Below are 27,987 nucleotides of genomic sequence, written 5' to 3' on the forward strand. Positions count from 1 at the left end.
ATATGAAAAGATGATCAACATTATTACTCACTAAAGAACTACGAACCAAAATCTGAGACAGTACCTGACAGATACAGCTTAAGACGACGTTGATCAGGAGATGAACTAAAAACTCTCATGCAGTGGTAAAGTATAAAGTGGTATACCCATTTTGAAAACAGATTGGCAGTTTCCCAAAATGCTATACATAGTGTTTGCTGTGGAAACATGTGCTGCACTTGTCTAACAAGGCAAAGATGTGTTACACTGGTTTGTGCTGCACTTGTTTAACTACGTAAAGATGTGCTGGTGTCTCACCTTGCCTGCCTAAAGCACATGACTGGGCTAATAAAGCTAACAGCCAACAACTCGGCAGTGGAGGGATGGGCAGGGCTGGAGGACAGAGAGAATAAGCAGGAGGAGGAGTCCAGGCTTGGGAGGATAGAGGGGAGAAGAGCATGAGGAGAAAGAGAGGGAGACAACTGGTGTCAGCCAGACAGACACCGAGCAAGACGTACATACAGAATGAAGGAAAGGTAAGACGCTCCAAGGCAAAACACAGATGAAAAGAAACAGGCTAATTTAGTTATAAGAGCTAGCGGGACAAGCATAGGACAGGGCCGAGCATTCATAACGCAGAGTAAGTCTCTGTGTCAGGCAATCTGAGAAGGCCTGCTCCAACATAAAGTTATACATGATATACTTTACTTCCACGTACATACACAAATAAACTGGAATATATGTAGTACAAAAACGTGTGCACACATTCATAATAGCTAGACAGAGAAAATCAAATTACTTAAATGCCCATGACTAGATTAAATAAATAAAATATGATATATTCATACAATGGGTTACTATCTGAAATAAAAGAAATAAAGTGTTGGTAAATGCCTCAACTTGGAGAATCCCTGAAAACACTATGCTAAATGAAAAGTAGATGCAAAAGCATGTTGCACAATTCCATTTAAAAAATGTGCAGATAGGCGATCTACAGACAAAGAAAGATCAGGGTTGATGGGGGATGTCCTTCTGCATGCTGTGATTCCTTTCTTGTATTGGTTGATGAATAAAGACGTTTAGGCCAATGGCTTAACAGAGTAGAGCTAGGCAGGAAATCCAAACAGGGATAGAGAGAGACAATGGGAGGGGTCGAGGAGAGGCCATGTAGCCACCGGGGTAAGCTACAGCCACGCGGTGACACACAGGTTAATAGAAATGGGTTAATTTATGAGAGCTCACTGATGGGGGAGATGTCCTTCTACGTATATGTTTCTCTTATTGGCTGATAAATAAAACTCTGTGGCCAACAGAGGCAGGGAGATAGGTGGGGCTGGGAGGTGAGGAGAATTCTGGGAAATGTAGGGAGGCACAGTCGCCATGTAGTAGGCAAAGGAGTTGCAGGTTCAGCATTCTCTGGTAAGCCAAGACCATGTGGAAATACATAGATTAGTAGCTATGAGTTAATAATTGAGACAGAGCTAGCCTATAAGAAACCCTAGTAATTGGCCAACAGTTTCATAATTAATACGTCTTTGTGTGTTCGTTTGGGATTGGAGCGGCAGAACCTAGGCAGGACAAAGAACCTCACATTACAGCTAGCCAATAAGAAACCTAAGTCATTGAACAAACAATTATAGGTAATAAGTCTCAGAGTGGTTATTTTATAAGTGGCTGTGGGGACCCAGTGGGCAGAGAAAAACCAGCCCAGTAGGACCCAGACTATATGGAGAAGAGCCTCCCTCTACAAGTAGTTGCCAGAGTTTGGCAGGAAGAAGGAACTGGGCAGTGACTACTCTGAGATCCAGAGTTTCTTTGGAGGTGAAGGAAAAAAATGTTCTGGAACTAGAAAGTGGTAAATAGTTGTACATTTTTGTAGATATACTAAGCACTGTAGTATATACTCTAAAAATTTCTTTAAAAACTTAAAAATATAAATACACAAAGATATAAACGTTGAAATAAAAACACAACGTAGTTAAAACTGTAATTAATGACATTTGAGAAAGAACTGGGAATATTAAAAATCAAGGACTAAAAATGAAGACTTTAGACAATAGAGACAAAAATGGAGATGTCAAAACTGTCACACACACACACACACACACACACACACACACACACACACACACACAAATAAGAACCAGGAAAGAACGGTGTCATGCACAAAAATAATTTGAAAAGTTCCACTAAAAATGCATACTGGGGGAAGGGGACAGGCAGGGTTGGGCATGTAATAGTATGCATACTGGGGGAAGGGGACAGGCAGGGTTGGGCATGTAATAGTATGCATACTGGGGGAAGGGGACAGGCAGGGTTGGGCATGTAATAGTATGCATACTGGGGAAGGGGACAGGCAGGGTTGGGCATGTAATAGTATGCATACTGGGGAAGGGGACAGGCAGGGTTGGGCATGTAATAGTATGCATACTGGGGAAGGGGACAGGCAGGGTTGGGCATGTAATAGTATGCCAGTGACCCCAAGTTGGATCCCAGACCTCTCTCCCTGCCCCCACACACAAATATCCCAAAACTAAGCTAAAGTATCACTGAATAATCCATATAAAAGGGTCCCTACTGGGAAAGGTTCCCTACTGGCCTTTTTTTTTTTAAGTTTTTTTTTGTTTTGTTTTGTTTTTTTAGTTTTTTCAGACAGAGACTGTATAGCTTTGGAGGCTGTGCTGCAACTAGTTCTTGTAGACCAGGCTAGTCTCGAACTCACAGAGATCCTCCTGTCTCTGGCTCCCAAGTGCTGGGATTAAAGGCGTGTGCCACCACTGCCTGGCTTCCTAATGACTTTTAAATATCATTAACAACGAGGATTACATGAGTTAAACAGCAGGAAAGTAAAAGGATATAGAAAGTGCATATATGATGTATATAACATCACAGGAAACAGACAGATTTCATCAAATGCAAAACTGAAAATGAATCAAAAGTATTGCTTATTCACACTAAAGGACAAACGAATGATGTTAAGTTTTCCAGTAATAAACCCAAAGCACTCCATGTGTCCCAATCAAGCTGTGGAGAGGAGAGGAGAGTGACGACGGCACACCGCACTCTAGAATGTCAGGTTCACGGGGCAGACTTTGGTTTACCCAGACTATGGTTAGTTCATAGGACATGCTCCATGGGTACCACACTTAAAATTACTAAATGATTATATATGCTGCTGGAAATTAAAGGTGAAATTTTAATGAAAAAATAAAACAGCAGGTACCTCAAATCTAAAACTAAAGGTTCGAGGAAGAAAAGAATTCCCCTCAAAATACTAAATAAGATGAATCTAAGAAGGCCATATAAGGGCTGGAGAGGTGGCTCAGAGGCTAGGAGCACTGACTGCTGTTCCAGGGGTCCAGAGTTCAATTCCCAGCAACCACATGGTGGCTCACAACCATCTGTAAGGAGATCTAGTGCCCTCTTCTGACCTGCAGGCAGACATGCAGGCAGAACACTGTATACATAATACATAAATAAATAAATCTTTTAAAAAAAAAAAAAAAAAAAAAAAAAAGAAGGCCATATAAAATTATTGTGTTACTAAATGTGTCTGGTCATTTTAATAAATTTCATTTTTAATATACCACAGCTCATCCCCACAGTCAGAGGTGCTCAGCAAACACTCTTACACCTGACATACATTCCTGGCCCTTGACTATGTATACTGTCAGTATATATTAAAACAAAAATGAGTCCTCACAATTCTAAAGAATTGGCTTCTTTGTTGTTTTGCTTTTGGTTTTCCAGACAGGGTTTCTCTGTGTAGCAGCTCTGGCTGTCCTGGAACTCACAACTCACTCTGTAGACCAAGCTGGTCTGGAACTCACAGAGATCTGCCGGATTCTGCCTGGGATTAAAGGCCTGCAAAACCAACGCCTGGCAAGAATTAGCTTTTTTTTTTTTTTTTTTTTTTTTTTTTTTTGGTTTTACGAGACAGGGTTTCTCTGTATTGTTTTGGAGGCTGTCGGACCAGCCCGGTCTCGAACTCACAGAGATAAGAATTAGCTTTTTAGATGATATAAATAAACAGAAAATATCCATTCAGAATCCACCGTAGCCAGACTGGGTATATAATCAGTAATAGAACACTTGTCCACTACACATAGGCCCCATGTTCAATACATGAAACCTCCATTATAGTCAACTTAAGGAATATATAATACAGGAAACAAAAAAAATGTGGTTTAAGAAAAACAGAACAAATAAAACAATTACCTAAGGAATCTAAGGAAGAAATGGGAAATCTAACTAAAAACCCCAACTGATTCAGTTATTCTACTTAACTTTCACAGAGAAGAAAGTGACACTGATTTTTACTTTGAATCATTAACTCTTACAAATAGTACTGGGAAAGCAATATAATCAAAACACGTGTTGCTGCTTTTTAACTATTCAATCAACATGATTATTATAAATTTTTGTTCTTTAATGCAAAGTGTTTTCTTGTTGGTGTTAAGCAATAAATGACACTAGTTAGTTCACTTTCTTCTTACACGAGATGCCTGCAGCCAATGCAGTTAAAATAGGAGCTCAAGTTGCAAAACTACTTTTGAACACAGCAACAATGCACGTCACAAAAGTCCTCTGTATTTCTCATATCGGAATACTTCATAAATTGAAAGAGCTCTACTATACAATAAAATTATAAGCTTCTGAGATGTAATCTGAGCCAATTTAAATGCTATACCAAAAGGCTTAAGAAAAGTTTGGAGTTTTCTGGTAATAATAGAAGTTCATGTAACAGGGTTTCTGAAAACAAAAAAAGTAGTTCTAATTCAGGAAATTATTCATACCTTCAAGTTTTGGAGGTTTTTCTCAAACTGTTTTTCAAGACTCATTAACTCAAGTTTTGTGTAAGCTATGTTAGCAGCAGAGTTACACTTAACAAAGGAAGTGACAGTGCAAATTCTGGATTGTGACATCCACACTTTACAATAGATAAACATTATGCAAACAGACTACGAAAGCTCAACAAAAAGACAGCTCTAAAAGTCAGACTAGAAGCTGTTATCCCAACACCTGGGAAAGATGAATAAGGAATACCCTGAGCTCAAGATTAGGCTAAAGTTGTAGTTATTGGCCAAGTGTAAACTAACAATCACACTAAGCAGTTCTTAGAAGCCACTCATTCCTATACTTGGGACATAGTAGGCCTGAACTGTAATACACACATACACATATTCAGAGTCTTCAGAGATAGTAATACAAAGAAAAGTTCCAAACTTTCAAAACTCAGAACATTAAAAAAAATTATGAGAATATCATCTATGGCTACTGAATTTCTAATTCATGCTGTATTACAAAGCTCAATATTCCAACACATTTTTGACATCTGTGACTCACAATCCACTAGCACAATGTGTATTTAACTCAAGATTTCAATTAACATGGAAGCCTAAGAAGGAATAACCTGAATTACTTAGCTTTTCTCAAGCCATATTCCTTGTCATGCATATGGGCAATCAACACAGGCTTTATGAAAATATCAACAATTAAAACCAGGAAAAAACAAGTTATCAACAAGTACAATACACAAGACTTTCAAAGCAAAATAATTATACTCTATATCCCCTCAATCAAGCGTTTTCAGAGTGACTGTATTCACTAACTCACTGAGCTTCCAGATCTACTACGGACACCCCTAAGTCACTGAGAAGACAGCTCTGACAGACCATGGCTATGAATAAACCCTCAGATTCATGTGTTACAGAACTGATCTCTAACGCACTCTTCCTAGGTGAGACTGGAAATGTGATAGGATCATGAGGCCTTTGAACTAATCAAAAGATGAAGCCACCGAAAAATTTTATTGGAAGATGTTAGAAACCAGGCCTAACGGAAGTGGATTACCAGAGGTCTGCTTTTATGGGATGTATTTTTTTTTCCAGGCTCATCTTTGTATTGGGCATGTTAACAAGAAAGAGACTTAGTCAAAAAGACCAAAGTGCATGTCACCATCAGACTCCTCAGACTCTTTCTTTTTTGCTACCACTTTCTTCTCAGCTGGGGCGGGGGGGGGGGGGGTTGGGGGGACGGGACAGGGGACGGGCAGGACAGGACACACCTGCTGGAGCAGATGAGGCTCCCAATGTTGACATTGGCTAAGGCCTTTGCAAATAAGCAGGCCAGACCAGAAAGGTTCAGCATGGACACCAGCTGCTTTAACGAGGGCATTGATCTTATCCTCCATGACCGTCACCTCATTGTGAAAGATGAGGGCGGAGTAGATGCAAGCACGCTCAGAGATGGAGACCACGTTTTGGACTGCCAGCATGGTGCTAGTCGCCAGATGAAGCGAGGGCCTCACCCCAACGCAGCCGTAGCTTCCTCGGAAGAACCGAGCACCTTGGCAGCAGCTGAGGAAGGCTTAAGGGATGTATCTTGTCAACAGCCTCTTCCTCTGATGTCTCTGTTGCCTAGTCAACATGAGAGTAACACAACGCTTTTCTTACTATGTCTTGCTGCCATGATGCTGCGCCTAAAAACAATGGAGCCAGCAAACCAAGTCAACACATTCATGAACACCATAGAGCAAGGCTGGGGATATGATGGCTCAGCTGGTAAAATGCTTTCCACAAAGCCCCGGGTTTGATTTTCAGTACTGGCTAACCCAACCGTGTTGGCACATGCCTGTAAACCCAGGCTCAGGAGGTGGAGGCAGCAGGGGTTCAAAGTCATCTTTGGCTACACAGTAAGTCCAGTCAGCCTGGGCTACATGAAACTCTACCTACAAGATTATCATCAACACCAAGTAGGCCAAAACATAAAAGGATAATAATATCATAGTATCACATCTATGTGATTTTTCCATTTCATAGTCTATAGTAGTATAGTTTAAATGCTGAGTGTCTACCACAAGCCCAGGTATTAAAGATGTGCTCCAATGGATGGCACGATTGGGAAATAAAGGAACTTCTTTCTACATGGCAGGGCACAGCAGGAAGTACTTCGATTCCTGGAGACACGCCCTTGGAAATGGTATGTGACACCTTCTCTTTCTCATTTTTGTTCCCTAGCCATGAAATAAATCGCTATGCTCAACCGCACTCTCCATACACAGAAAACAGCAACAAAAACAAAGAACTAAACTAATATGAGGAAACTGAACAATACTTTTTAATGAACAGCAGGTCATTGGAGGAATCAAGGAGGAAATTTTAAAATTCTTAGAAGTAAATGAAAATAACAGCACAATTTACCAGAATCTCTAAGATACAGTCAGAGAAGTCCTAACACGAAAGTTTATATATAACAGCTTACATTAAAAACCAGAGACTGGGTTTGGAGAGATGGTTCAGAGGTTAAGAGCACTGGATACTCTTCCAGATGTCCTGAGTTCAATTCCCAGCAACCACATGTTGGCTCATAACCATCTATAATGAGATCTGATGTCCTCTTTTGGCTTGTAGGCATACATGCAGAGAGAATACTGTATACATAATAAATAAATCTTTTAAAAAAATCAGGCTGGGAGTTGGTGGCGCACGCCTTTGATCCCAGCACTCAGGAGGCAGAGGCAGGCAGATCTCTGTGAGTTCGAGGCCAGCATGGTCTACAGAGCGAGTTCCAGGACAGCCTCCAAAACAATACTGAGAAGCCCTGTTCTCAGAAAGACCAAAAAAAAAAAAAAAAAAAAAATCAAGAGACTACTCAAAAAAACCAACCACACTAACAGACTCCAATTATACAGCAGAAATGAAAAGAGAGATGTTACAAGTGTCAATGAAATTCAAAAATCATTAGATAATATTTTGAAAGCTATATTCTAAGAAATTGGAAAATCTAGAAGAAATGAGTGAATTCTAAAATACATATAATCTACAAATTAAATACATAAAGAAACAGACCCATGGCAAATGAGATAATTTTAAAGTCTCTGTATGTACACACACCCCAACAACAAAACCAAAAAAGCAAATACAAAACAATGTAGAATTCACTGCTGACTTTTATCACAGTTTTAAACAAGAATCCATACCAATATTCAAACTGTTCCACAAAACAGAAAGTATTATTACCAGTCTCATTCTGAGAAGTCAAGATCATACTGATGCCAACCAAAGGAGGACATAACCCAAAAGGAAACAACTGCCCTGATGAACCCAGAAGCAAAACTCTCAATAAAAATACTTGCAAACTGAATCCAAGAACACATTAATAAGAAAGACCGTACATCACAACCAAACTGGTCTCGTCCCAGTGGTACAAGTTTTATGCAGTACATGCAGATTAATAAATACATTATAGCATATAAATACATTTGAGGACAGAACTCACATGATCATTTGGCAAAATTCAACATCCCTTCCTGATAGAAGTCCTAAACAGACTAAGAATAGAAAGAGTACATCTGCACTTGACAAAGGAGATATATATAGATATATAGCCTATATACAGCATTATACTAAATGTAAAAATAAATAAACATAAAACACTCCTCTAAAATTTGGAACCGGGCCAGGCATTGGTGGTACACGCCTTTAATTCCAGCACTCGGGAGGCAGAGGCAGGTGGATCTCTGTGAGTTCGAGGCCAGCCTAGTCTACAGAGAGAGTTCCAGGAGGACAGCCTCCAAAGCTACACAGAGAAACCCTGTCTCGAAAAACCAAAAATAAAACATAAAATAAAATTTGGAACCAGTCAAGAGTACTCAGTCTTATCCATAGCCATAAGTTAAGAAAAAGATATAAAAGGGATACATATAGCAAAAGCAGAAGTCAAATTATCCCTATTTGCAGATGACAAGTACTTAAAAGACCCTGAAGATCCACCAGAAAATTAGTATGATACTTCAGCCAAGTATCAAATACAAAAGTAACACAAAAAGCAGCAGCTTTCCTATGTATCAGTCATAAACTTGCCAAGAAAGAATTTTTTAGATCCTAGTCACAATAGCCTCAAAATAAATACATACACACATAAGTAAATACCTAGTAATAAATCTTACCAAAGAAATTAAAGACTCCTACAAGGGGCACTTTAAGACTGAAGAAACTAGAGGGTAGAGAGATGGCCCAATGGTTAAGAGCACTGACGGCTCTTCCAGAGAACCTAGGTTCAATTCCCAGCAGCCACATGGCAGCTCACATGTGTCTCTAACTCCAGCTCCAGGGGATCTGCCTCTCTCATAGACATATGTGCAGGCAAAACGCCAACGCACATAAAATTTTTAAAAAATCAATCAATAAAAACAAACAAAAAAGAGTGAGAAAACTGAAGACACAAGATAAAGGAAAGGCTCATCCTTCATGCTCACAGATTAACAGAGTCCTGTGAAAATAGATGTATTACTGAAAGGTGCCTACAGATTCAACACAATTGCCCTCAGAATCCCAATTGTAATCTACATAAATACAGAAAAATAATCCTACAATCCATATGGAAGACCCCGCACAGCTAACACAAACCTAAATATAAAAGTGATGCTGGGAGTATCATAATTCCCAAACTCAGATCCTACTGGAGACACAGCAAGAAAACACAAAGGGCAGCATGGCACCAGCATGAACACAGACACACAGGCTAATGAGGACACAGGGGACACAGAAATAACCTCACATGGTGACAGCCACCTACGTTAACATGAGGAACCCTGACAAACTGGTACACAAACGGTGAAGACACGTCCACTCATAAAACTGAAACCTATGCGAATCAATTCAAGTGGATCAAAGACCGTAACATAACATCTGAAATTTTAACCCTGCTAGAGCAAAGACTTCTGCCAAGTAGAGTCGCGGAGAACCTTCTGAAAAGTGTTGCAACAGACAAGGAAGTAAGCCAACGTTGACAACTGGGAGTACATCAAATTAAAGGGTTCAACCCAGGCAAGGAAAAAGCAAAAAACAAAAGAGACAGTCCACAGAATGGACGAGAACTCTTTGCCACCCTTAAATATATAAATCTTTCAATAAAAACATTGAGCCAATAATGAACCAAACAGACAATTCCCAAAAGAAACACAAATGATCAGTAATGTTTTTTAGGGTGTTCAACATCTTAGCCAGGAAAAAAAAAATGAAATAACCCTGCTTTTCTGGTTGGCTAACTAGATTTTAATCTGAATTTTGCTGCTTTTTTGAGGGAAATCATACATACTAATCATTAAAAGGCTATTATTACTTTACCACATGGGTAAGTTCACAAATTCAAAAGAATTTACTAAGTTTAGCAAACTCCACAACAGACAGATATTCAGGGAGATAAACTCTCAACAATGAAAAGGCACATTTATAAATTAAGCATAGTATAGAACATGTCCAGCACTTGGGAGGTAGAGGCAGGATGATCAAGAACTCAAAGTTATCCTTACCTACATAATGAGTTCTATACTAGTTTGAACTACATAAGACTCTGTCTCCAAAAACAAAAGCACACTTACAGAAAATCAGTATATAAGACATTACTGTATAAGCACACCAACTAAACCAAAAGGGAAAAATTAATAGCCATCAGTTGAGTACCTATTAAGTATTTTCACATGAAGAATTCTCATTCAGTCTCTATAATAGTCCTAGGAAGTAAACTCTATTAGCCTGTATTTCATTTATTTCTTTGTTCACTTTATTTGCTTTAGCAGTCTGGGAAGTGAACACTCTCAGCCCTAGACTCAGTCACAGGTGGAGAACACTAAGGCACAGATACTCCCCAGGGTGGCCCGGCTGGAAAGCCTTACAACCACACCCCAACAAGCGCATACCTGGGCCAGGGAATCAACTGCCTCAGAGACCTGACAGCAATTCTCCTTCTGCTTCCCGAGCGATCAACTTCTGAGAGGCATTTCCCACAAGACATTATCCTCTTCCGGGCCTTTACATCTTAAATGCTTCCTGTTCCCTAAGGCTAGAATCCACTGCTCTTCTCATCCAGCCTGCAAAACCCTCCTCTCTTTAACAGTGACTTAAAAACAGCATTCTCTGTGAAGCTTTCTTCATTCCTCCCACATTTTCTGCCCCCATTCCTGGAGGAAGCAATACATGACTTTCTCAGCTCCCTGGAAACAATGATTCAGATACTTCTGGTATTTGGTATCCTAATTGTTTTTTATAAAACTATCGGGGCTCTGCACTGCACTTGCAACATTAGACACTGAGATAACTAGTTGACCTGGAATACATAATGGTCCCAAACTAAATTCAACAGTAATTTAAATACAAAACCCCTGGGGTATCAGAATTTTTTTACACTTTCCAGGTTCAGATTAGGCTGTTAAATTATGTTTTTAAGTACCATTTCTCAATTCCCACATTAAAACTCTAGCACTGCAACTTCTCAATAGTATCAAAATTGGTCTTGGTAGCAAGTATTTCAAAATTAGAAACAGCTTCTCCATCTACTAAACTTATTTAAGCAAGTCCAATAGTGAGCCTGGCGGTGGTGGCGCACGCCTTTAATCCCAGCACTCGGGAAGCAGAGGCAGGCGGATCTCTGTTCCAGGCCAGCCTGGTCTACAGAGCGAGTTCCAGGACAGCCTCCAATACAGAGAAACCCTGTCTCAGAAAACGAAAACAAACAAGCAAAGTCCAATAGTGATTAAGACATTCACACTAAGGGAACAGAAAGAAATTTCAAACTACACTGTAATTCAAAGCTGGGAATAGTAGTGGCTCAAGCTGTAATCACAGCACTTGGAAAGGGAACCAAGACTGCAAGTTTGAGACCAGTCAGGACATTAGGAGACATCTCAAAAAACAATGGACATGTGGCATGCGTTAGTAACTCACTACTATGAGGCTAACCAGGAGGCTCTTTGGGGCTCACAGGCCACCAGTCAAACCTACTTGGTGAGCTGCAGACCAATGAGAGACCCTGTTTCAAGGGAGGTGAATGGTATCCTGAGAATGACAACCAAGGTTCTCCAGCCTACACACACACACGCGCGCGCACACACACGCACACACACACACACGCATGCGCGCAACTCCTGCTTTAAAAAAAGGAAATCAAGAAAGAAAAGGTGTTTACTAATCTACACATCTAAGTGCACATATGGTTATTTGCCACAAAATAAAAGCTTAAATTACCTTGCAAGACAGCAAAAGAATAGCTAGGAATGGCGGTGCACACCTTTAGTCCTAGCACTTGAGGGAGGGGCAGGCGGATCTACGTGAGTTAGAGGTCTTACTGGTCTACTGAGGGAGTTCAGGGCAGCCAGAGATTCATGGTGAGACCCTGTCTGGAAAGAACAAAGCAGCCAAAGCTATATAGTGAGACCCTGTCTTAATAAAAAAACTAAACTAAAAAAAGAAGCAAAACACAGTAAGACGGTTTCATTACAACCATTAACTGCTAAGTTCGTAAGAAGATGGTTCAGAGTAAATGCTTTTAACACTTTGACTTTTATCACATGGGTTAAAAAAAGTCTAGATTCTACTTCAAACTCCCTTAGTTACTTCCACTTATACTAATAGTCTCTAAACATAAAAACTTTTTTGGGTTAAAAAAAAAAGTGAGACTACAGCAGTTCTCCTTGCTTCCTAAATATATATACAGACAAAAATAAATATTTAAAAACATACTCCCCCAAAAAATCATTATGTTGTCTAAGGATGGATATAAATATACTAGTTCAAAACTAATATCACCAAACACAAGTTTATATAAAAGCCCAAAATACTTAGCAAAATACCTTGCATATTGTAAGTTCTCAATAAGTAATAATTTGTACAGAGTACATGTTGGTAATTAAGTCCATAACTTCAGATTGAAAACTAACTTGAATGACCTTTGGCCCTTCAACCCTCCAAGAGTTTGTAGAAATACAGACTGCTGCATTGTTCACGGTTCACTCATTCAAACATTTATATAGTGCCTATTCTTTGCTCTCAAGAGCTCACATCTGGCAGGGCAACAGAGCATTTGCATTACACTTATTCCATTGTCTATGGCCCATAATGAAGTCATAGTCAAAAGTTCTATAGGGGTAGAGAGAAAGAAGCCATCCATTCTTCAGAGCCAGGGAAGGTTTCTCCCTGGAACTAAGCCTCAGACATAAAAGGGAAAGGTCATTTGGGAAGACAAAAGAAGCAGAAAAGGCACTTGTATTAAAAAGGAACAGTGAACACTGTCATATTCACTGGAGAATCAAGTTTGAGACAAGGAAAAAACAGAAATAAAGGATAGGGCAGTGAAAGACAGATTTTAATACTAAAAATCAAGATTGTTTTTGAGCAAGAGTGTAGAGTATTTGTCTTCCCATAACATCGGAGAAAAGCACGAACCTCAGAGAATAAAGTTTTTAGAATAAATGTCACCCTTTTCCTCTCTCCATCAACACTTTTTTACTTTGCATGCACATTAGTCATGCATTCTACTATGGAGCCATATACACCAGCCACCTATATTTTCTTGATTCAAATATGAAGTAATTGCCATTAAGAACCAATCTCACTGCCAGGTACCAGTGGTACACGCCCTTACTCCAGGAGGCAGAGGCAGGAGGATTTCTGTGAGTTCAAGGACAGCCTGGTCTTCAGAGTGAGTTCCAGGACAGCCACTGAAAAACCCTGTCTTGAAAACCCAAAATACAAAAACAGCAAAAAACAAGAAGAACCAATCTCATGTCATAGTGGGCACTGCACACAGGTCTAAGAACCAGGGAGATTAAAACTAGCCTGAGCTATGTGACAAGACATTGTCCCCAAAGTCTCCAATTCCCAAAAAAGAACCAATCTCTCTACTTAAAACCTTAAATGATGAACATTCCCTACTTGCTACAGAACAGGTCTTCAGCTAACATAAATACCATTTAAAAAAAAAAGAACAGGAGCCTAAAATGGTAAAGAATAGATTTAAGGCCAGGTGTGGTATAGTATACCTTTATTCTCAGCATTCACTAGGCAGAGGTAGGTGGATCTCTTGTGAGTTCACAACCAGCCTGGTCTATATGAGTTCCTTGACAGTCAGAGACATAGTAAGACCCTGTCTCAAAAAAAGGAAAGTATGAATTTAAGGACTATAGTAAAATAACTAGATGGGAGGGGATGAAGTATATAAATTGTTGTTTCTCGTGTATCGTGTGTGCACTGACTACAGAAGCCATGTGTTGGACCCTCTGGATGTGGAGTTAAAGATGCCATGTGAGTGGATGTTGGAGATCAACCCTGGGTCCTCTGGAAGCAACCAGTGCTCTTAATCACTGAGCCCATCATCTCTCTGGACCCTAATCTGTTTTTAAAAACTCGTTATATTAGGTTAAATAGGTTATCAATCTTCCACTGTTGTAAAAAACATCATGAAAAGAAATACACATGTGACTTGTAACTACAATCTAGCTTCCTACACATATTTAATGTACTGTTCCTTAAATATAAATTATCACATAAACAACTTTCTAATATAAACGTAGCATTTCTCAAAAAACTTTTATTTCTATTTTTAAAGAAACCTTAGAAATTAATTAAAACATACAAACAAAACTAAACAACAATGAACATGTAATCCAAGTTCAGGATCCTAGTAGTCACGTTCAGACACGTCATGGAAAGAAGCAGCCTGGCTTTCTTGCGTTGCAATGACTTCCTTGCAGTGTCACTGGACACATAATCTCACTCCTGCTCCCATGCCTTTTCTTAGGCAATTCCTCCCACCCCACTCCTTTCCTTGATTCACTCTTATCTACACTTTGCTTTTTTTCTACGCCTTTCAGTCTAGCTGAGTTTGCATTTCTTCCATGAACTGTTATCCATGAATCTTCCCAAAAATCTTCAGTTGTTATAGAAATCCTACTAGACAAGTTAATCTAACACACCAGTCTGTTTATTTTGCTTATGGCCATTTAATCATTTTCATTTCTACCATCAACTTGTACTTAATAAAATCACATCCTGTTTAAAATGTCACAGTCTTGGGATGGCAGTGTTTATGAGGTTGGTCCTGTAGAGATCAAGAATCAAAATGCTTGTTCTCAAATCACGGCTCTACCATTGATTAGCAATATGAACTCAGGAGTATTAACCTGACCTATTCTCCTTATGCCTCAGTTTCCTCACAGGCATGAGAGAGAAACAAAGCTGAGGCTGAAGTAAGTTAAATGTAAAGCAGGGGTTGGTCCTCAAACTCCCTAACGCCCTGGCCTTTAATACAATTCCTCGTTTGTTATGGTGACCCCCACAATTAGCAACTATTTCATTGTTACTGCATGACTGTAATTTTGCTACTGTTATGAATCGTAATGTAAATATCTGATATACAGGGTATCTGACGTGCAACCTCAAAGGGGTCAGGGCCCGTAGGTTGAGAGTCACTGATGTAAAGCATCTAGAGGAAAGAATGAGACAATGCACACGCTGTACTGTCTCTGCTCCAGCTCACTGGACACACTGTGTCACGTTTCTTAGCCCCTTTGACTGTTGTGTCATCTCTATCCAAAATGCTCTTTGGCTTTTTTTTCCCTTAAACTATACAAGTCTTGTTATGTAGCCCTAGCAAGCCCAGAACTCAGTAACAAATAAGGTCAACCAAACATGCCCACCCATAACCCTGCCATGTGGATACATTTACTTGCTCAGTGGCATTTCTGAGTCAACTGAAGAACTATCTATTATCTGCTATAAAATCTGAAGAGTTTATGGAGTCCACAAAGGAGTAAAAGATGATAGGTACACAAAAGGCAGGTAAGACAGATGTTAACATCACTAAGATGAATTGTTAAGACTAGTAGACACACCTCACGTTGACAAAACTAACTCATGAATTTAACATTAAAAAGCATCACCTATGTATCCATGGTAATGCCCACACTCAAGCCCACCCATGACTATCTTTCTTTTGCTTGATAAACTTCAAGTTTACTTCAAAAGCAAACCTCCCCCCCCAAATTTCCATTTGCCTACAAAGGCCACATTCCTAAAATGCACATTTCTGAGCTGAATAATCAAAAACGTCAGGTACCCAGGCATGGCGGCGCACACTTGTAATCCTAACACTGAGGAGGCTGAAGAAAAAGCACTGCCTCAAGTAGTCTTGAGTACAAGGGGAGAAAGACCACGTCTCAAAATTACAAAACACGTGCTGCAAGTGTTTATTACTTCTTCCAGCTTTTGCTAGGCCTCCCGCAATGGTAAATGCAGAATAGGTCACCAACAAAGTCAACCAAAGGGCATACTACTCCAGTTTCCTACCTCCAAGGCAAAATGCCTACTGGGACAAAGTTATCGACTCCAGTCTTCTCCTTTTAAATTATTTCTATATCTGCCATTGCATTAAACATCTGGATGTGGGGTGCAGCTAAGTTAGTAGAGAGCTTTCTTAGCCTGTACAAAGTCCTGGGTTCAATCCTCACACTCGTAACCTGGACACAGTGGCAAAGGTCTGAGTTCCCAGCATTCTGGGTACTGAGTCTGGAGTGAGCTTGGGATACAGGAGACCCTGTATAAAAATGAAAAGAACCCTCCTAAGACTCCACAGCACTGTTTGGGTTCACTCCTTCCCAAACACCCTCCCTAGGTGAACACTGAGGCCTCAATAAAAGCAAAGCTCGGGCACTAAGTGATCTGCATAATGATCTCAACCCCTAAAACTGCAGGGGAGCAGTGGGCATGGCTCGGGGTACAACAGGCATTCAGAGCACAAGACCCAGCATTTCTTTCCCACTACAAAAGCAAAAAATTAAGCAGATGATATTATCCACAAGTAAGAGAACGAAGGCTTATGGGTGCTTAAAAACTAACTTCCCTGAAATAGCTATAGGAGTGAATTCTTCCATTTTTACAGATCACAATTTTCAAGGGATATATATATTAGGTCTGGAGGGTTTGCTATGAGCCTATTACAAGAGAGCTCTTGAAACTACAAATTTCAAACACAAAGCAATAAATAGTACTTGGTCAAACTGGTTTGGTTTTCTTTCTATCTCCCAGTGTCTGGCAAAGAATACATGCTCAATAAAAACCTGTCTGTCTAAGCCAACACTGTAAAATTAATTCCTAAAATAATTTGACCACAAGGGAAGACCTAACAGCTTGTTTAAACTAAATCAGGTGGTATAAAAATCAATAATTACACAAAATATACCCTCAGGTCCTAGGTGCTATTTTAGCTGATAACACAAAAAGGAAAAAAAGTGAAAATGGGAGAAATAAACCAAGTCTACCCTTCAAAGAGTCCTCATCCCTTTCTCCATCTTGACTTTCTGCGAAGGGTTTCACTATACACCCCAGCTAGTGACCTTAAACTAATTAAGTAGCCAGGCAGATTACAGGTGTGTGTCACTGGGCCAGGCACTATTTTTCAAAAAAGAACTGCAGTTGCAAAGCACACACTGTAAGCAAATTTATTGTCTGATTAGGCTAAACCTGTTTCCCAAGAACATAAGAAGGTAGAAAAGTAAAAGTTGGTTTATTAAGACACTAGTAGTCAATAAAGAACTCTATACTCATTTGCAAAGAACCACAGGTTATCTATGAAATCACCCAAATGTTAGCTTTCAGGGGATTAAAAAAAAGAGAGAGAACATCTTGTAACTCAGAAAAAAGTTAACACACTTTTTAGTTCTCATCCTACACACAGAATAGGTTACAGGCATTATGCAAGCACACGGCACTTGGGGATCTTTCCTTCTTTAAAAAAAAGATACAGTTTATTTTGTAATTCCTTAATTCAGTAGCTACACAAGTATTACTTTCTCTAGATGCTCAAGTTTCTTTCATTTCAAAACATCAGTCTTGAAGACAAATTCTCTTCTAAAAAAAAAAAGACTTAATCATGTCAACTCAAAAAGGGGGCAAAAAGTCAGGAGACAAAACTGGAGAAAGCCCTATTAGTCTTACATAACTGGTTTTAGGCCCAAAGATGAGCTCTTTAAAATATTCTCCATACAAATTTAAAAACTAAAAGGATCTTTTTTTTTTAATACAAGCAACTATTGAGGTGAAGTGCCAAGATAAACCAGCTAAATTAGATTAAAAATTAAAAGCAAAGGGCTGGAGAGATGGCTCAGCAGTTAAGAGCACTGACTGCTCTTCCAGAGGGCCCAGGTTCAATTCCCAGCAACCACATGGCAGTTCACAGCTGTCTGTAACATCAAGATCTGATACCCTCACACAGACATACATGCAGGCGAAGCATCAATGTACATAAAATAAATAAATTTTAAAAATTAAAAGCAAAGCCAGGCACTTTGGGGCAGAGGCAGGCAAATCTCTAAGTTTGAGGCCAGCTTGATATATATATAGATATATATATATAGCGATAGAGAAAAAGAGAGAGAGACACGTGCCCAGGAATTCTTATTATAAGTAATATTATAATTGATAATATTGGATATAATTTAAGAAAAAGAAGCTAATTAATACTAACTTTTGCATATTATTGTGTAACTACCCATTATCTACCAAAGAAATTAAAAAGTAACTTTCAAAAACAATAGATTTCTGTTCTTCCAACCTGTAAGCAGAACTCTGAAAATGTAGTTAATTACTCCAACCTAATTAAACTGCCTTTAATTTTTGCAAATTATTTCATCAGGTACAAATAAGTATCAAACCTTACAAAAACATTAAGTTTACACAGCAATGATCCTACCAGGCAGGCCCTGAACTGAATTCAATTACAAACTATGTGTTAACTACTTTCACCACGGTGACACTTGAGCCTGGATGTAACCCTGGCTGCAGATTCCGGCACTGCTTTGGGAACTGCTGTTTGCTTAATCAAGCACTGAACTGCAGACTCACCTTTCTAAAAGGACCCAAGAAAGCAAGAGGTCAAGTTTCACTATCTACTTCTCCTAAACGAATTAGGGTTTGGGATTTCACTGGGAATGACCAAGCTATCAAGAAGCCATCGCCCGGCTGGGACATTTAATAACAATACCTTCCCTGTTTTTCATGCAACCACTTTGATTAAATTTCCACTACAATCCAGACACACAAAAAGCTGATTCCGCGGCTCCGGAGAAAAGGGCCCTCCGTGGGAACAGACCCTGAGACCGGGAAGAGGGAATGGGGAAAGAAAAGTAAAGAGTGTCGTGTCGTGACAATTACCTTGCTCGTCTTGTGGTCAAACCAGACGAGGGCATGGTTCCTTGACAGCACTTTGCAGTCGAAGGTGGCGTTGTTCTGCGCTGGTCGACAGCGTGCCACCGAGCGGCCGATCTTGATGGGCTCGTCCAGGTAGACATGACGCTCCTGAAACGGGTGCGAGTTCGGGCGGCAAGTGAAGATGGCCAGGGCTGACGGCATCGAGGACAGGCTGGGAGGGGGGGGCGTCTGTACCAGGGACAATGAGGGGCTCCTCCAAGGTGCGGAATGCTCTTCACAAGCCTCTACCCCTATCCCCCCACGAGGTTTAAATCAGCACACACGGCGCACTGTCTAAGCATAACCAGTGAACATCAACAAGTCTTCAGCGGTGCGGGACGACAAGCCAGCGCAAGCCCCATCACCTCCTCGGAAACACAGAGCTTCCCGGACCCACAGATGTCCCCCACCGGCGGCTCTCAGTCCATCTTCCCTAGGAAGAAGCAGCTCAAACATTGGGCAGCTTCGGCCGAGAAAACTCCGGGAGGACAGTTTGGGGACGGGAGGTATCCAGGCAGATGAGTCACACACCACCGGTTCTCGCGTTCCGCTGGAGATCCCGGCCGCTTCTGCCCCTCGGTAGTAGCGGAAACGTCGCGGCACTGCAGCATGAAGAGGGCTGGCCGGGTGCAGCCGGGAAGGTCCTTTGGGGGCCCCGCGAGGAAGGGGAGCCGGGAGGCCTCCGGGCAGCCGCCGCCGGTGCTCAGGGCTCTGGGGGAGGAGAAGCGCGGGGGTCCGCGCGGAGGGCTAGAGGGCCAGCGGGCCGAGGCCGCCCGGGAGTGGCAGGGGTCCCCGAGCCGGCATGAGCCGGCCGAGGCTGCGATCCCAGGCTGCGGGCGCGGGCGGCCAGGAGCCGGGGGGCTGGGACGGGGAGGACGGACCCGGGCGGCGTCGGAGTCGCGAGTCCCGGGCACCTGGCGGGCGTCCCCGCGAGCAGGGCGGGGATCCGGCTCTGCAGGCCGGTGCGGTGCGGGGACAGAGCGAGGCGCTGCCCCGGGGGGAGGCTGGGGCGCCCGGGGCCGGCGGGAAGTTGGTTCCGGAGCTCGGGGCTCTTGCGGCTCAGCACATGGGTCACCTCCCGTCAGGGTCGCCTCTCGCAGGGACCCGCGGCTCCCGGAGGACGGCGGGGTGGGGGAGGGAGGCCGGCCCGGAGGGAGAGGCAGAGGCAGAGGCCTGGAGGCCGGGGCTGGCTCCGCCGCAGCCTCCTCCACTCGCGGCCGGCGGGCGCGGCGCAGCTCAGGCGCGGGCGGACGAGGCAGGGAACTTTCCGACCTGCTGGGGGAAACGGCAAAGAAACGGCGGTCAGGAGCCGCCGGCGCCCGCTCGCCCCAGCCCGCGACCCCTCCGCCAGCCCCCGCCAGCCCCGGCCGCCGGCGACGACCTCGGCCGACCTCCCCGCGGGCAGGCTCCCGGGATCGGGAGCCGGGACCGCACGCCCGGCCGCCCCCCTGGCCGCCGCCGCCGCCTCGACTTACCTTGCCAGCGCCGGCCGCCATAGTGACTCTGACTGAAACCTACCCGGTGCACCGCCACGGGAACGCGCAGCCCGCTCCAGGGCCCTCCTCCGCCGTCTCCCGTGCCGTAGCCGGGCACGTCACGTGAGCGACGCCGCGGGGGCCATGTCTGTCCCTGGCAGGGAGGCGGGCGGGCTCCTTCCGAGCCGGCCTCCGGCGCCATGTTTGTTAAGGGCCGGAAGCTTCAAACCTCCCCCCACCACCACCACCACCACTCCCCGCACCACCATTTTGGTAAAGGGCAAGGGAAACTTGGAGGGGGTTGGATGTTTTCAAGAACACTCAGCGGCGACTTCCTGGTTCAGCCTGCGAGTGAGAGAGTCCTAGCTTTTTAATCCAGCGTACTCACTCTAGATCTCACGGAAAACACTCTCACACCTAAGTAGGGCAGACCCGGGCAAAGGGAGGACCCCCGAGCAGCCATTGTGGCTGTGGGCAACTGAGTCACTCCCTGCCGCCTTCCTTCCCGGGGACCGAACCGATTCCGCGAGTCCCTGGACTTGGCAACACCAGAAGGACTTGTCCTCGCTGTGCAAAGTCTCCCTGCTTTGTGCATGCGGCTCCGATTCCTGCCCTCAGGACTCCTGCGTGGTCTCTAACCTACAAGTAGTGAGACCAGAGAGTTAGGTTTTGTTTTGTTTTGTTTTGTTGGGGGCGGGGGCTGGGGGCTGTGAGTTCGAGACAGGTTTTACTCTGTGTAAACAGCCCTGGCTGTCCTGGAATTCTCTATGTAGACCAGGCCGGCCTCGAACTCAAGAGATCCACCCGCCTCTGCCTCCTGAGTGCTGGGGTTAAAGGCCTTGAGACCCAGAAGTTTTAAAACACGTTTCCAAAGACAGGTTGAACATTCCTAGTAAGAAAATAGAGAGTGCTGCCCAACTAACAATCCGGAAGTATGTATTAAACCTGAGAATCGGGAGGAGAAAGACCAGTATGTAAGGAGTTATTGTTCTAAGGAATAAAATAAAAAATGTAGCCAGAGCTTAATGAAACGGTAGACACTGTTCTTCATTCTTCATGTTGACTTCATTCTTTAGATTCCTGTGACCACAGTCTTCCCTGTGAACCCTTGGACATGTCTTTAAACTTCTTTAGGATGCTTTTTCTGTCTTCTAAAACATAGTGATCATACATAACCCCCTTGTTGAGAGAGTTCATGATATTAAACCACATTGTCCAGAAGAGTATTCATTTCACTATTTCTGTAAGGCTTTCAACCTTTGCTGAGTCCAGAGGACACAGATGAACACAGCCTTAATCTCTGCCCTCTGGTTGTGTAACCAGTGTTGTGGCTTTGAGACTGAAGGAATAAAATAAAGTAACTTGACTTTAATATATTCAGGACTCTGCTAAAGGGAGTCAGGGACATTCTTCTGGAAGAAGTAACAAAAACTGAATGAAGGAAGGTTGAACGACTACAATAAACGTGGTATTTGCTGAAAGGTTTGCTAAGTTTCCAGGAAGAGGGATACCAAGTAGTAAAACGAGGCTGTTTAAAACAATACATCAGTGTGCCTGGAACAGTGGCTAAGTAAATATTTAATGTATGAATGCAAATCACATAGTTATTATTCGATATAGTCAGACTTTCTTTGGACTGTCAGCTCCCGAGTAATGACTCGGTAACTTTTTATTAACTAGCCATAGTTTAGGCTTGTCCCCAGCTAGCTCTTTAAAGCTAAATTAACCCGTTTATATAAACTACATCCTATCTCGTGGCTATGTGATCTCTCCTTAGTACTATCCATCCAACTTCCTCCACATCTGGCTGTAGAATCCCCCACCCACCTCAGATTCTTTCCCAGAGTTCCTCTCTCTCCCGGAAGTCCCAGCTATCCTCTCCTACCTAGCTATTGGCCATTCAGCTCTTTATTAAACCATTCAGAAGGTGCCTTAGGCAAGTGCGGCAAAACAGAGAGACATCTCCACACAGTTTTCAAAACGATTATCCCACATTAGAGGATAAAGTAGGGGCAGCACAAAGTGAATTTGGACACAGACTATATTATAAAGATGTCTGTGTGTGTGTGTGTGTGTGTGTGTGTGTGTGTGTGTGTACATGTGCATGCACAAGCACTCTTGTACTTGAAGCTTAAATTCAGTGAGTCACTGGTTTAGTTCAAGGCCTCTGGCTTCTGGTACACCATCATCACTGGATCCTTAATAGAATTTCTCTGGGATACCCTGTGGCTGCCCCAAGCCTTGGAGATCTTTCTGGTATCATTCCACAGAACCAGTCCCTTCACGAGCTCCAGCAGGTCTCAGATGGGGCAGATGCTAGGGTGGGCCAGCCCAAGGTCTGACCATGGGCCTGGCTGGTAGCTGAGCCATCACAGAAACTATTATAAGGCAGACATTTAGTTGAGGGGCCTTTCTTACAGTTCCAGAGGTTCACCCTACTATCAGCATGGTGGGAAGCATGGTGGTGTGCAGGCAGACGCGATGCTGGAGCAGCAGGAAGTCAGCTGTGACACTGGGCAGTATGCTAAGCATAGGAAACCTCAAGACCCACCCCCACAGTGACACACTTCCTTTAACAAGTCCATACCCACTCCAACAAAGCCACACTTCCTAAAAGTGCCACTCCCTATGAGTTTATGGGGACCAATTACACTCAGACTACCACAAGGGGTAAGAGAATGAGTGGGAAGGAGTCAGAAGTCAAGAACTTGTCACCAGTGTAGTAGACTATAGTTGGACTTTTTCCCTCAGGACCGCAATAGTGACAGGGAGATTTATTAATTATGAAAGCTCAGCCTATAGCTTAGGCTTGTTACAAACTAGCTCTTACAACTTAACCCATTGTATTCATCTATGTGTTGTCAGGTGACTTGTGGCTTCTACCTTTTTTTTGTCATGTCTACTCCTCACTTCTTCCTCCCAGCATCCTCTGTGCCTGGAAATCATGCCTGACTATTCAGCTTTTTATTAAATCAATCCAAGTGACACATCTTCACAGTGTACAAAAAGATTATTACAGTAGACTTAACATTTTCATTTTTCTTCTAGAAGGCCAAAGTAGAGTAATTAAAAAAAAAAGACTTTCAGAATCAAACATGATGTCTATTGCCATTTACCAACACAATAGTAAATTTTTTAACTTCACGAAGTCTGTTTCCTCATTTGGAAAAGTGTATTTAATACTTCACAGAATTTAATAAGATAGTGCAAGAGAAAATATCAACCATAATGTCTGGAAAACAGGTGCTCTGAAAATGTTACCTTATTATTGTTACTAATAGAATTTCCCCAGCCTCTTACACACACACACACACACACACACACACACACACACACACACGTATGAACAAGATGTTTTACCTCCAGTTTGTATATAGAGAATCTTAGCTGTCAATGGAAACACAAGAAGAAATGTGTATGTTCTGTTCTACTGTACTACCTCCCAAGATTAATGTTAGCAAACAGAATGAGCTTTCTAGCAAGACAAGGCTTGGAACTGCTATGGCCTGCCAGAGTGGAGAATCTCGCCCTACTACAGGGGCCCTGGAAATGCCAAATGCATTGAAGGCGTTCTTCACCCACTCTTCTTTGGCAGCCACAGAAAAGGCTTAAATTAAGAACTCTCATACATGAGATATTTTGAATTGTAGGCCATGTGGGTGTTCTTTCCTATGATTCTGTATCCTTACAAATTTTTAATTGAAGTAAAAGTATGCCATGGATTTTTGTTTTGCTTTATGTTTGTTTGTTTAATTGATTGATTGATTTTTTTTTTTGAAGCAGAGCTTCTCTGTGTAGCCCCGGCTGTCCTGGAACTCACTCTGTAGACCAAGCTGACCTCAAACTCAGAGTGCTGCCCCTGCCTCCTGAGTGCTGGGATCAAAGCCTGTGTTACCACCACCCAGTGCCATGTTTTAAGAAACTGGAATGGCAATATTTTCTGATAGTGTAACTCTTTTCCTTTTTAAAAATTGTTTACCTTCTTATAGACTGATAAGATAGCCACTATCGTGATCTAGGCTGCTTTTCAATATTGAAAAAGTAAAGATAAAATTATACAATTATTATCACAGCACCATCAAATGAGAATTGTGTTCATGTCAGGTATATCAGGGACGATTCTGTAAATTCAGTTAATATACAGCTTTCCAAAACTGATAACATCCTAATTGGATTTCAACCAGTTATCTTGGATATAATAAATTATGGAATGCTTTAAGCCGGGCATTGGTGGCGCACTCCTTTAATCCCAGCACTGGGGAGGCAGAGGCAGGAAGATCTCTGTCAGTTCGAGGCCAGCCTGGTCTACAGATCGAATTCCAGGACAGCCTCCAAAGTCACAGAGAAACCCTGTCTCGAAAAACCGATAGGTAGGTAGGTAGGTAGGTAGGTAGGTAGGTAGGTAGGTAGATAGATAGATAGATAGATAGATAGATAGATAGATACAGATTGCTGGCTTCAAAAAAATATCCAAGCAGACATTTCCAAACCTCTGATATTGCATTAGGTAGGATATGGTCACCCACAAAGTTCACTTTCTTTTTTATTACTATTAAACAGGCATTTTTAAAGATTTATTTGTTTATAGTTGATGTATATGAATGCTTATCTTAGATATGTATTGCACCACTTGTGTTCCTGACATCTGAAAAGGCAGAGAGGGAGCTTCTGTTCCCCCGGAGCTGGAGTTATAGGCGGCAGTCATAAGTTATCCAGTGTGGATGCTCACATCTGAATCGGGAGCTCTTCAAGAGCAGCCAGTGCTCTTAACTACTGAGCCATCTCTTCAGCCCCCATAGGTCATGTTCAAGGACCCACAGTTGTGTTTTTAAAGTAGCAAATATATATATATGTATATATATGTACTATTTTAAGTGCGTTTACAATTTTGTGTTGGGCTCCACTCATCGCTATCCCGACTTCAGCCTGTGGGTCACAGGTCAGACTCAGCTGCCAAGTACGAAGCCAGGCATACTCAAATATTAAAGTGTGAGCGCTGGTATTTTTAAAGGCACATGCTAGCTTATGACAATTGAAGCGGAGCCAGCCATAGTAGTGCACACTTGTGAGCTTAGCCATGGAGAGGTCTGAACAGGAGGGTCAAGAATCCAGAGCCAAGGTAGACTATGTAAAGAATTCAAAGCTTTGTTGAAAAGGGGAAAAGTTGATTCCTTGAACTTTGGGAGCCCATTCCACATGGAGGGAGGCTTCCTCAGCCTAGACACATGGGGAAAGGCCTAGGTCCTGCCCTGGATGAAATGACAGACTCTGGAGATCCCCCCCAAGGAGGGCCTCACCTTCCCTGGGGAGTGATGTGGGGATTGGGTGGGGGGCTGGGGGAGGGGCAAGGGAGGAGGGGTGGGAGAGGGAGCTGGGACTGACATGTGAAGCATTCATGCATGCTTCTAAGACATAATTTATTTTAATAAAATTTTTTTAAAAAGTTGATTCCTTGCCCACTGAGGCTCTCAGTGGGAACACCCATCATTTCCCAGGTGTCCAGGGTGGAGCTGCCACCACATTCCAGAAGCACTGCTCATCTGTTTTGGTTTCCTGCTTCTTCGGGAAATAAAAGAAAAATAATTACCTAAGGACAAGTAAAGACATTTATTTTTCATTTAACACAATTCCTGTCAACTCTAGAAAGAATCACAATTGATTCATCTTCTTCATTTAGAGGCAAGGAATATGAGGCCCAGAAAAGGAAACTTTATTAGAAGTTTGGTGTCTATATCATAACATCTCTATATTGTAGCATTAACACTATTTCATAGGTAGAAAAACTGATCCTCTGGGTGAAATACTAAGGTTTTTGTAATGTGACATCCTAAACCACCATGCAAACCCAGAACATGGGCTAGAGGATGTTTTCTTAACAACAAAGTAGAATAAATATGTAGCAATTGCCGGGCAGTGGTGGCGCACGCCTTTAATCCCAGCACTCGGGAGGCAGAGGCAGGCAGATCTCTGTGAGTTCGAGGCCAGGCTGGACCGACAATCAGAGAAACCCTGTCTCGTAAAACAAAACAAAAAAAATATGTAGCAATCTATCCCTATTGATATGAATGTATGCTATTTGGTTACTCAAGTAGAAGCCCTCAAGAACCATCCATCATAAATGGCACGTCTGGTACCATTAAGAGTTTGTCAGCTGTATCCTTCCACACATGTGTTCTCAGCCATCTGAAGCATGCCCTTTTAAATTCCACATCAATTAACTGAAATGGGAAAGTCAACAGTCAGAACCTTATTCTTAAAAGTAACAAATAGTTTATATTGCTAACAAAAGCCCTGTACTGGGAAGAAGGGCTGAAATTGGGTTTGTTTTGTCACTCTTATGTAAGTCTCATCTTGATTATTCAAAGTGTTCTCTTGTCTTTTATAACTAACTTAAGAATGTTACTTGGTATGCAGCAGAGGTTTAAGAATAAAAAGGGCTGGGTCAGAGAGCCACATGAGGCATTTTCTTTCTGAATTTTACTATTTATCTGATTTGTTTCTAAATATCTCAGTTACCAAGTAAACTATCAGAGGCCCTGCTTAAATGTGGTCATAACTAGTGACTTTTGGAAGATGTTTTACGTCATATTTATTTTAGAAAACTGTGGCATTCAGAAAATCAGTTTCACTGTGATTACTTGTGATTCATTATTAAGCTCCACTGGACTTCTTGTCTTAGATATGTATGCTGTTGCCCCTGCCCAGCAGTGGCACAGATAACATCCGCATCTCACTGAGTGGGAATTTTAAAGAACGGAGAGATTTCTCAGTGGTACTGTACCTTAAGGATCCCTAAACAGATAGGTTGGTATGGAGTGGAGAGTACCTCCTTTCCCCAGTCACCCCCACCACCCAGCACGCTTAGCAGTCAGGGCTTGGTAGAGAGTGGGAAGACATCTATGGAGTCCAGCAGCTTTGGACAGAGATGGTTCCACGTGCCTGTGCATGGGGCCTGTGCGCAGACAACTGAAGGAGGAAGGACTCCACCGTCCTGACGCTTTCCGTTAATTTTTAAACAAGAGCTCTCATTTGTCCATGGTCCTCACATGATACACCTGACCCTGTTTTTGTTTTGTTTTTTAATAAATTACAGCACACACGTTTATTTATTGTAGATACAGTGCTTGGACACCAGCAGAGGGCACCTGATCTCATTACAGATGGTTGTGAGCCACCATGTGGGTGCTGGGACTTGAACTCAGGACCTCTGGAAGAACAGCCAGTGCTCTTAACCTCTGAGCCATCTCTCCAGCCCAGCCTGACCCTGTTTTAAACACACTGCTTCAAACTCCCGGCCTCCATTGCTGTGTGCCTAGCATGTTGGAACGCTGTGGGGAAGTTAGTGGTTTCCTGTTTTAGTTTTTGAGACGGGGTCTTACAGTGTCGCCCAGGCTGCTCTCATCTCAGACTCTCCTTCCTCCCTCCTCCGCCTGTTGTTGAGTTCTGGGATTATGGGTTGTGTACCACCACAACAGCAGGAGCTGTTCTTGGAAATGGGGGCTGGAAAGATG

At 42.5% G+C, this 27,987-nt stretch overlaps 1 protein-coding gene and 1 pseudogene across 14 annotated transcripts in view; both read right to left on the reverse strand.

Annotated features, from left to right (window-relative positions):
* LOC101833521 (sarcolemma associated protein) overlaps window positions 1-19,206 on the reverse strand; it is a 124,617-nt gene extending 105,411 nt beyond the window's left edge. For all 14 annotated transcript variants that reach the window (XM_040747766.1, XM_005077672.4, XM_013118816.3 and 11 more), the window contains exon 1: window positions 18,966-19,206. In XM_040747766.1, coding sequence (XP_040603700.1) covers window positions 18,966-19,163 — 198 coding nt within the window. In that variant the 5' untranslated portion in view covers window positions 19,164-19,206. The remainder of the gene's footprint in view (window positions 1-18,965) is intronic.
* LOC110342326 lies at window positions 3,903-7,355 on the reverse strand (annotated as a pseudogene).
* Window positions 19,207-27,987: the final 8,781 nt, after the last annotated feature.

Source organism: Mesocricetus auratus, unplaced genomic scaffold (assembly GCF_017639785.1).
Source record: "Mesocricetus auratus isolate SY011 unplaced genomic scaffold, BCM_Maur_2.0 Super-Scaffold_100006, whole genome shotgun sequence".
Classification (NCBI taxonomy): Eukaryota; Metazoa; Chordata; class Mammalia; order Rodentia; family Cricetidae; genus Mesocricetus; species Mesocricetus auratus.